This window comes from Quercus lobata, chromosome 2 (assembly GCF_001633185.2).
Source record: "Quercus lobata isolate SW786 chromosome 2, ValleyOak3.0 Primary Assembly, whole genome shotgun sequence".
NCBI lineage: Eukaryota > Viridiplantae > Streptophyta > Magnoliopsida > Fagales > Fagaceae > Quercus > Quercus lobata.
The window spans coordinates 8,607,490-8,618,500 of NC_044905.1; the positions used below are offsets into that span (position 1 = coordinate 8,607,490).

The following is an 11,011-nucleotide window of genomic DNA, read 5'->3' on the forward strand; positions in this document are numbered from 1 at the left end:
ATTGTTTTGTTAGGGTACATTATGCTCAGAGGAGTTTTTTTTTTTTTTTTTTTTTTTTTTTTTTTTTTTTTTTTTTTTCATTATAAAGAAAATTTCCATTCTTTTTTCACTTCATTACCAAATTGCTTTCTTGCATTAAGAATATTGTGCTTGATTTGGTAATTGGGAGTAAACTGCTAAATGTGATTAAATTTACATAAGTTTCTAAAAAAAAAGATTAAATTTACATAAAACTTGTTGAATTCTTATAAAGGTAAGTAGCATTGGGCTCAAAATAGAAATTCCGGTATTTTTTCCCAAATATAAATAAAAGGCAAAAACTATAAGGAAAGAGTAGAAAACTTTATTGAGGGTGTATATGAATTTGGGTTCATTAGAATAGAAAAGTGACTTTTAAGTACTCCTTCCATCTTTGTTGATCCTCTACTCTTTATATAGTCATTCAAACAAAGCTCCATTTGTCTTTGAACTTTTGTTTGTTATAACTGATACCTTATTCTTGACAGTTAAAATGATATTTTGTTTCCTCTCTTTTCTCGCGTGAAAGGCTGCATTAAATGGAACTGATTTACAGTTTGATAAATTTAGCTTATATCTTCAGTAATTCAGTTTGATTTTAAATACAAAAAGCCACCATCAACTTAAACAGAACATCTAACTGACGAGCATCTCTTTCTACATAATTACATTACATAATTCCAGGCAGTCTAACTAAAAAATTCAAGTTGGGTAAGCCACTGTTCCTGCCAAGTGACAAATTCCCAACTTCTGTTTTCGAAGTAAATCTACGTTCCTATTACGAACCAATCCTCAACGAGTCCACTTAAGAAACTTGGTTTGTTGTGGTTGGTGGGGAGTTTGGGATTGGAGTGCTGGTGGGGGAGGGCTGTGGCGAATTCAACTCAGGAGCTTTTTCCTGAGATGCATGCATGTTGACCTTTATCCTGCATTCACAAGCAATAATGCCATTTATGAGGTTCATAAACAATTTCTTATTTGGTTCAAGCACTAAATACATCATGGCAAATCAAGGATCAAATGTGTTCTTCAATTTGCTGAGAAGCAACGGACTAGGCAGTCCACTGTCCTGCCAGCTTAGCAAAAGAACCCTTGTCAAGACGCTTGTGATTATTGAAAAGTGAAACAAACTGAATGATACCGATGTTCACCCTTTCATCATTTTTGGTGGAAAGATAAGTTGCAGGCTTCACATATATATGCAGGCAATAGAACCAAATAATGCAACAAAATGGTTATATTTTACCTGTTATGGATGTTGACATATTCATCGGTTTCATCCAATATTTCCTCCTGACACAGGCAAACATTTAAATTGAGATCACCATATAAAACAAAATTCAAATAGAAAACCCACACTTTAAGAGGGGTTGTTCTACAGAAGCAGATCAGTTACTTATACCCAATATTTCTTTAATTAACTAAAAGCATCCTTGAGAATTGGGCTCAACCATGTATCCCTTTTAACCTTTTTAGAAAAGTAAATTACTTGGTCCATCAACAATCCCTATAAAATATGGGCATGCATTTCATTTACAATAACCATCATAGTCATCATCATCCTTGTCATGGGAAAGCTGTCTAAGACAACACGTAAGCAGGACCAGAGGATGGTTGGTCCCAAGCCCATTGATCTGTTCCTTAAGTTTATATGGTCATGATTTTGTACTGAAGAAAACTTTTTTTTTTAATAAGAAAACATTACCTGAAGAAGTTCTTCAATGACATCCTCCATGGTAATTACACCAACGACCTCTTCATTGGACGGGAACTCTGGAATTGGAAGATTTTCAATGTCCAGAATGCAATATGAACAACCTCTATGTCGCTTTTTATAGGCAGTAGCTTTTGATTCTGCCCCCAAATCTTGGGTAGCAGAAGTGGGACTAACATCAAGATTTTCTGGTTTTACATAAAGTAGATTAATCATAAATTGTTCAAAGAAACAGATGGAGAAAATTAAGGCACGAGGTGTGACAAATATATAAGGCCATATCAATCACAATATATTTTTTACAAATGATAAAAGCACCATGAGTTGTGGCATAATCAGTCATAATCAAATCATCAACTGGGGCATATTAATTAACCACATGGAGAAAATGACACATACATGAGTTGTGGAATGGAAATATTAGTATTTAATATAAATAAATAAATAAAGCAGAGACACCTGCTGCAATTCCAGGATTCATATATTTCAGGAACCAATAAGGTATTGGAATTGTAAATAAGGTGGAGACATCACTAATCAGGAAAAAAAGGGGTACAAAATTGGGACATGAGAAATCAGGAACAATTTAAGGGAAGAAAAAGTTCATTAATCATGAAATCACATGGAAAGATGGGACACCTACACCAATTAAGAAATACAGTTGTTACACCACTATCAGTAGGATAATATGGTAAATTAAATGATCAAACATTTGATTTATGGTTCAAAAAGACCTGAAACGCAAGATAGTTGCTGTTACAAAAATAGGATAAAATATGTACGGCATCCTTCTATTCCTGCTTCCTAAATCCTCACCTTGATCTGGTGACGCCTTAAAACTGCCTCTGTGCTTTCTACAGCTATCCTTAAACTCAAGTTGTTCCCTCTCTTTACCTTTCTTTGATGTATCTTTTTTCTCATTTAGATCCTTATATACAACAGCAATGTGGCTGTGACCCTTCTGAAATTCATTTAGAATGTCATACAGAGGCATGTCTTCTGATACCCTGAAGGATGGGTCAGAAAGTACAACAAGAATATCAGGAATGTATATATAAAGCCAATTCAACAATTGCAAGGAAGCCACTTATGCAAGTTACACTTTAGGGGTATCATTATCACAGGCAAACATGTCCTCTCCCATCTATACATAAATTTAGAATTGATGTGTTATCCTACCGAGGAATTTTCCGGATTATCATTTTTCTCAAGGAAACTGTAACTTTTGGATCAACTGTCAAGAGATTTTTAACCTGCACATGTTAGAAATGGAATTAAGTTCAAGTGGATACAATTAAGAATTAAAGGCATCAGACAAGAATTACTACAATTCACTACTATCCTAGTGTACTGAGATCCAGGATTATCGCTCCAAGACGTGGAAAATTTTAGTTGCTTATCAAAACAAAAACAAAAACAAAAAAAAGATGCAAAACAGTAAGATTGTTGATCCAAAAATTTTCATCTTGCTTGAAAGGCACTATGTTTGCATCAATGATATGTATGACAGAGCACTAGTGTGAGAACAAATGGAGGAATTACAAGTGAGTTTCCTATCACTATAGGTTTGCATCAAGGATCCACATTAAGCTCATATATCTTTGCACTAGTAATGGATGAGCTCACTAAATCAATTCAACAGGAAGTCCGTTGGTGTATACTTTTTTGCAGATAATACAGCTTTATTGGATGAATCTAGAAGTGGAATTAATGCCAAGTTAGAAATTTGGCATGACACTCCAAAATTTAAAGGCTCTCAATTGAGTAGGACTAAAACAAAATACATGGAGTGTAAGTTTAGCAAAAGTAGAAACAGAGAATAAGGGGCAATAAGAGTAGATGGTTAGGAGATACTAAAGAGCAAGAGCAAGAGCATTTGATATCTTGGATTAATAATTCATAAAAAGATGGAGAGAGTAAAGAGGATGTGAAACATAGGATAGTAGCAAGGTGGACGAAATGGAGAAGTGCATTTGGACTATTGTGTGATCATAAAATGCCTTTTTTATATCTTGGATTAATAATTCATAAAGATGGAGAGAATGAAGAGGATGTGAATCATAGTATAATATCAAGGTGGATGAAGTGAAGAAGTGCATCAGGAGTATTGCAGGAGTATTGTGTGATCATAAAATACCTTTTAAGTTTAAGCAAAAATTTACAAAACTGCCATATGACTAGCTATGCTCTATGGTCTATGGTACTGAATGTTGGGCTGTTAAGAAGCAACATATCCATAACATGAGTGTAGCTAAAATGAGAATTTTAAGATGGATAAATGAAATACACAAAAATATAGGATTCAAAATGAGGAAATCTACTTAAAGATAGGGGTTACCCTATTGATGAAAAGATGAGAGAAATTCGCTTGAGATGGTTTGGTCATGTTCAAAGGAGGGCAATTAATGCAGCGTTAAAAAAGAATAAGTTTATCCAAGTTGAGAGAACAGAAAAAGGTAGAGGTGGGCCAAAAAGAACATTAGCAGAAATAATAAAAAAAAGGACATGTCAATTAGGGAAGTAACAAAGAGTATGACTTCAGATAGAATAGAATAGAGGAAAATAATACATGTGGCAGACCCAAACTAATTTGTTCAAGATCCATAGCTGACCCCAAAAATTTGGGAATAAGGCTATGTTGAGAATTCTGTGAACATAGAGACCAAATAACCTTCTATTATTCTAACTTCAAACTAAGCCATCTAGGTAAGATGTAAATGAGTGCCCCCATCACACCACATTTCAAGGTAAGTGGAATACTCCTGTGCCACAATGCCTGCATTCTAGGTAAAACGGCGTCAAAGACTAAAATTCATTTGATTAACATCTGAGCAACATTAAGTGAGGCATGCACCTTATTTGTCAAGTAACTAATTACTTTAGGAAACAATAATTTCAAATAAGTAAAGTTGTGTTAGTATTACAGATATTTCATATAACATACATAAAGTTGAGAGATATAATAGTTAATATAAGATACCATCATACAACAACTCAATTGAACTTAACATTACTTAATCCCAGTCTGGATTCTGGTATACAGATACCACCACATCCCGCCACCTACCATGCACATTTTACTCAGATACAGAAAGAACCATTAAGGCTGCCGAAATTGGCAGCAACTTTCTCTTTGCTTTTCAAAAATTTTCATTACTCAACAGTTTTAACTATGTATGTCCAACAAAACATGACACAAAATCAATGGTGGATTATCAGGCTACCATCTCATTGAATTTACCCATTAACTAGCTCTCATTAAAATATAAACATACATCAAGCATATTAGAATAAAAAATATAAATAGAACAAAAAAGCTTCTATGAATAGTTTTCACCATCTGCTGGGAGATACGATCATCTGAGCATGGAACAAACTGATAAAATATATATATGTGTGTGTGTGTGTGTAGAATAGAATCATTGATATCAATAATCCAGAAAAAGTATAACAGAAAGAAATGAATTACCAGGACAAGTCCAATTATGTTTGTTGGTTTTCCAGCATAAACTGGAACTCTACTATGACCCCTTGTCATTATGTCATTCAAAGTCTCCCTGCATAATGGAGATAGACGTTGGGGGTAAAGCATACAAAGTGCACAAAACATGATGGAGAGAACAAAACAAGAATCCAGAAACCCACAAATTAAGATTTGCATCCAGATCAAGGGAAAATGCATTTGTTATGGGAGTCATGGCATCTCTTGCAGTCTTTTCAGTCAATTCAAGTGCCCCAGTGATAATTGTAGTCTCATCATGCGTTAAATCCCCGCCTTTCCCAGCCTAAACAACAAAACATATGTATACCATTTTACATCAGAGAACCAGGGGGAATGGGAGCTAGTCCAGAGCATCAAAACATATGCCATTAGGATGACATTTCTCTGGCCATAAACATCTTTCATAAAATTCCAATAAGACGGTTTCTGCATGCCTAATGCAGAATATCTTTAAAGCTTAAATTGCAGAAACTCTAAAGTTCAAAATAATACCTCATTGCCATGAAAATTCACAAAAGTTTTCAGCTCTGCTCTCCGTAGCAGAACAGCATGTCCCTTACCCAACATCCAATCCAACATCTGGACTTAATATAATAGTGTTAATTGAAAAGAAAAAAAATAATATAAACTCCTTGATTATAAGGAAATAACAGAAGTTTTTATTTTCTTCACAACTAAATCAAATATCCAACCCAACTAGCACAAAACACAGTTTATAAACATATAACTTTCATATGATCATCTATATTCATTCTACCTTACTAATTGGATAAGAAATAGGCAAGAACAGCCAAAGAAGAACACGGACGAGTGGGGCCATTGTTGCTCCGACTGTCAAGCCATAGCGAGTACAGACTGCTTGTGGAATTATCTGTAATGAAACGTACAAGCAAATAAATCCAGAATCATTTGTGCAAGTAGACTACATTACAGAACCAAAGTGATGCAATTCCTATTTCAAATTTTACTAATCAGTCTTAAAAACTGACATGTTAGCACTTAAAAAACACACAAAAAAAAAATGTAATTAAGAAATTTATTTATTTATTAGATTGTTGATAATGCCCCAATTACATACATTGTCACATCAGTTTGTGAGCCTTTTGTAGTAAAATTGGTAGTAGCTTTAGAATTTTCTTATAGAACAACTTACTCCCATACTGGTGATAAACTACCTCACCAAACGCAAGGATGAGAGTCACTGATATCAGAATTGCTGCCCATGGAGGCACAAGCTTGTCCAAGAATATGGGAAGAGCCTGCAGAGGAGAGAAAAGATAATATGAAAAGAACATTTATTTATTTTTTTACCATATATCTATCAGCTACCTCCAGAACCACAAAGTTACCTCCATTGCTAATGCGTTTCCAATCAATAGTGTACATAGTAAAAGATGCTGATTCTTTACCACTGGAAATATCTTAGCTGAAAGCAAAAAATTAAAACACATCACTTACAACTTATAGCTTCCTTCAGCACAATCCATGTGAAACTTGAACTCGGTGAGTCAGCTCAGCCACCAAATGAAAAAATAAAGAAAAAGATATGCAAGCTGAAATCTTATTCGGGGAAGGTAGTTCCTGATAAATTACTGATTGTTTTAAAAGTTTAAACTGTTAAAAAATAGTGAATTTAAAGACTTCACAAATATTCTATCACTCCCCTCATGTGGGGGTGCAAACTCCCCTTAATAAGTAAGACCTAACAAGTGGGAATTTTAATTTTTACCAATATAAGTTCCCAATTGTCTCAAAAACTTGAGCTTTTAGGAAATGGGGAATATAATCACTTAACCAAATATTCTAACAGAAAATCTAGTTGTCCAAAACATGAATTACATAATTCATAACATAAACAACAAGTTCTCCCATTGATCCCATAACGATACTACTAAAACATCCACAAATAACCATCTCAATTCTTAAAAAGAGTTAAAATTTCCAAAGCCTTAGGAAGCAAATAGCGTAAAAATATCCGCACCAACAATCCATTATATCATCAATTAACACAGGAACCAACTGGGTCTTCGGATTAATACAAATTAAGGGCAAAAGTACATTTCTTTATCACTAACTATATGCCCCTATTGGGTTTTTCATTTTCAGCTCAAAAAAGTGACCCACCTACAAAAAAATTTATAAAAAAAAAAAAAAAAAAAAAAAAAAAAAAAAAAAAGAGTGAGAGACAGAAAATTAGTACCGGCGTGTAAACGATCCTGAGGACGACCAGACTTGATGAGAACCTCAAGGTCGACGAGGCCCAAAGACATGAGACCCAGGGTGAGACCAGCCATGAGCCCAGCAAAGGCCACCAGTCCTACTATCACCAACACATACAACCAGAACTCACTCCCACAACACGCCAAGTTTCCCATCTCTCTCTCTCTCTCTCTTTCTCACTGTTTGTTTTGTCTCTCAGTTTGAAGAAGATCTGCAAACGTGCAGGTTCGTAAGTCACTTTTTTTGTGTTCTGTGTTTCACTTTTTCACACTTTCCAATTTATTTGGTTTGATCATCCTAAAATTGGACAGATTGATCGTGTGTCCAATTGTTTGTCAGTAAACTTTTCTTGCGTGTAATACGCTGACACTGAGTTTAACATTTACACTCTCTATTTTTGTGTCTCCACTTAAAATCATCGAGATTGCTTTGGTTTGAACATCAATATCAGCCGTCGGATGGGAATATCTTTAGAATCTTGAATTTTATGACTCGTGTACGGTGGGCCCCAAAATGGACTCGAACCTAAGCTAGCTGGATACCTATGTTTAAACGCTAATAATAGCATATTATTAGCATGGTTCAATGTATTTAATACACTGAACCTAAGCTAGCTGGATACCTATGTTTAAACGCTAATAATAGCATATTCATCAGTTTTGGCGGCGGTGGCTTAATCAAGTGTTTAAGAAACAAAAACGGATATATGGGAGATATAAATGCAATCAAATCTTTTTCTTCTTTTTTCTTTTTTTGGAGAGAGAATGCAATCAAATCTAAATCGTAGTAAATATATGCTGAATTAAGAACTTAAATGCTAACGAGTGCCCTATATGCTGAATTAATAACTTAAATGCTAACAAGTACTCTAAGGACACTCGTTAAGAATCCAGTTAAATAAAATTTTTATGGGAAAAGAAAAAAAAAACGATTAATATTTTGATAACTTTTTTCATTTTCCATAAAAGTAATATCAAAACTTTCCTAAAATGGATTTTTAACGAATGCCCTATTTTAAGAAAGTTTTGACATCACTTTTATGGAAAATGAAAAAAACTATCAAAACATTAATTACTTTTTTTTATTTTCTCATAAAAACTTTTTTTTAACTAGATTCTTAACGAGTGTCCTAAGCACTCGTTAGCGTTTCCCTTTAAGAATTATCCTTAAAACCCTGGAAAATCTCAATCAATGCCAATGATGTTTGCCATTGTCCAATTAGTGGAGTAATTATTTAGCTAAGCTTGAGTAGTTTATTTACTTTTACTTGATTAAAAAAAATAAGTTGGAGTAAAAGTATAAATTTTAAAGAGTTGAACATAAGCTAACTAATAATCTTTCCTTGTGAAAACAAAAACCAGTATCCTATAAATAAATAATATAAAAAATCAAACCAGTGTCAATTATCTATGAAGCCAATTACAGCCATGAATAAGTTTTTGTAAATGCATATTCACACTTCCGTAAGTTGGATTTTTTTTTTTTTTTTAAGTTTTGGTAGTACGTGGCAATAGCCCAAACTACTTACTCTTTTTTATTGGCAAAAACTTATTATTGCCATATTACTTTACTCTTCTTGGATAGCTAAAAAAGAGAGATAATTAATTAATAGGTGTACCTTGAAGATGAGTAAGGTTGCTCTCTTTTCCATGATAGCTTGGGCTATTTGAAAGAATACTTGAATGGAGAAATTCTTCATTTTTTTGATGATACAAACTGTTTCTCTGTTCTAATGGTTTCCTAGGTCTCCAAACCTGTTAATCTTAGACTGTAGAATTTCAGAGTGAGTTTTGTTTGAATCCTTGGAGTAATAAGTTTACTTCCAAGGCTTGTAGGGCTTTGTTTCTTGGGGTTCTAGGAAACAGTGAGCGCTTTGAGTGTGCAGATCTTGGTAGCTGTCTAATGGATGACATTACAAAGAGTTGGAACAAGCTTTCTCTCTCTGATAGATAAGGGGGCGAGTTCAAATTTCAGGCACAGCACAAGTCTCAAGAGTTCACGATTGTGGCAAAGTTCTTCACGCCTAGAGCTCTAAACGTGGACACAGTAGCACGCACTTTTAACCCGATTTGGCGAGCTAAGAATGGTTTCCAGATTCAAAACCTTGGTGATCACAGGCTACTGTTCATCTTTGATAATAAAGGAGATGTCAATAGGGTTTTACGCAATGAACCATGGAGCTTTGATAAACACGCTATTGTACTCCAATTCTACAATCAATCCCTCCCGTTCTGAGACTTGATCTTCAAAGACATAGTTTTTTGGGTTCAAGTACATGACATCCCGATTTCTTACATGAACTAGAGGACGGCAGAGGAATTGTGTGCTAAGGTAGGCGAGGTGATACACATGCCTAAGGATTCTTACACAAGCAGACAAGGGTTCATAAGGGTTAGGGTTTGGCTATTACTCAACCTCTTTGCCGTGGTAGGGTGGTGACACTGGAAAATGGAGAGCAATCATGGGTAATCTTCAAATACGAAAGGATGCCTAATCTATGCTACTAGTGCGGATGCTTAGATCATGCAAATAAGGATTGTGAAGTATGGATCCAAAGCAATGGCACTCTCAAAACGAAGGATAAAAGGTATGATTCTAGTATTAGAGCCCTACCTTTCTTTTCCTCGAAAAAAAATACTGTCTGTGTGCCTGGGTATTTTGAATCTCAGAAACAGAAGATCAAAGCGAGGGCTAGTTTTCCGACGAAGCTTAATTGGAGAGGGCAGCCGGAGGATTCATGTTGGTTTCAAGAAAATACAGAGAAGGAAGAAGCGTCTACTACGGCTTAAATTAATGCAGATTTGAATTTTGACAGATACGATATTCCAGATTCTACGCCTATTATTCAACGCCGCAATGATGGGGTTAATAAGGATGAAGTCAATCCCATAAAAACGGCACACACGTCCAGGGATTTCGGATTGCATGGGGATGTCTTACATGAAGAACCTTCTCTAGAGGCCACGTCGGATTCATTGGGCTACCAGAATAACAATCCATCTGGGCTTTTTTCAAAAAGCCCAAACAATAACATCCCTACAGTGAAGCCAGGCTTGGTACGTGACACTACAGCTAAATTGGTAAGAATTACTCAGCCCATTAGCTCTTATGAGGATGGTTCATGCAACGCACAGCTTGGTAAACGCCATACTGAAGCTTCCTTCTTTAGACATCCTTCAGCAAAGCGTCGCACACAAAAAGATGAGGTCCTTCAGTCAACTTCTTTTCCAACGGTAGAGGCTGCTCAACAGCCCCGCCGAACACAATGAGTTGGTTATGTTGGAACGTGCGGGGGCTTGGGAACTAATGCACCATTCATGAGCTTGCATCGGTATTGCGGGTGCAAGATCCTACTGTTGTGTTCTTGGTTGAGACATGGGCATACGAAGATAGGCTGATGAAGTTACGTGATGATTTGCAGTTTGATGATTTATGGGTGGTTCCGAGAGAGACAAGGGCAGGTGGCTTGGCTCTTCTATGGCGGAACTCAGTTCAGATTGATGTGGATTCCTTTTCACTAAATCATATCGATGTTATAGTCAATAAAGGGAAAGAGA

General features: G+C 35.4%; 1 protein-coding gene across 1 annotated transcript; it reads right to left on the reverse strand.

Moving 5' to 3' along the window:
• Nucleotides 1–531: 531 nt before the first annotated feature.
• On the reverse strand, nt 532–7,786 carry LOC115974333 (DUF21 domain-containing protein At1g47330). Its single transcript, XM_031094634.1, has 12 exons — nt 7,435–7,786; nt 6,584–6,660; nt 6,410–6,493; nt 5,992–6,105; nt 5,727–5,813; nt 5,378–5,517; nt 5,202–5,289; nt 2,912–2,985; nt 2,549–2,739; nt 1,724–1,920; nt 1,265–1,311; nt 532–944 (listed from the first exon to the last, which is right to left on the reverse strand). Exons 1-12 carry the CDS (start codon nt 7,607–7,609, stop codon nt 824–826), a joined length of 1,395 nt encoding a protein of 464 aa, XP_030950494.1. The 5' UTR covers nt 7,610–7,786; the 3' UTR covers nt 532–823.
• Between the last annotated feature and the right edge of the window lie 3,225 nt (nt 7,787–11,011).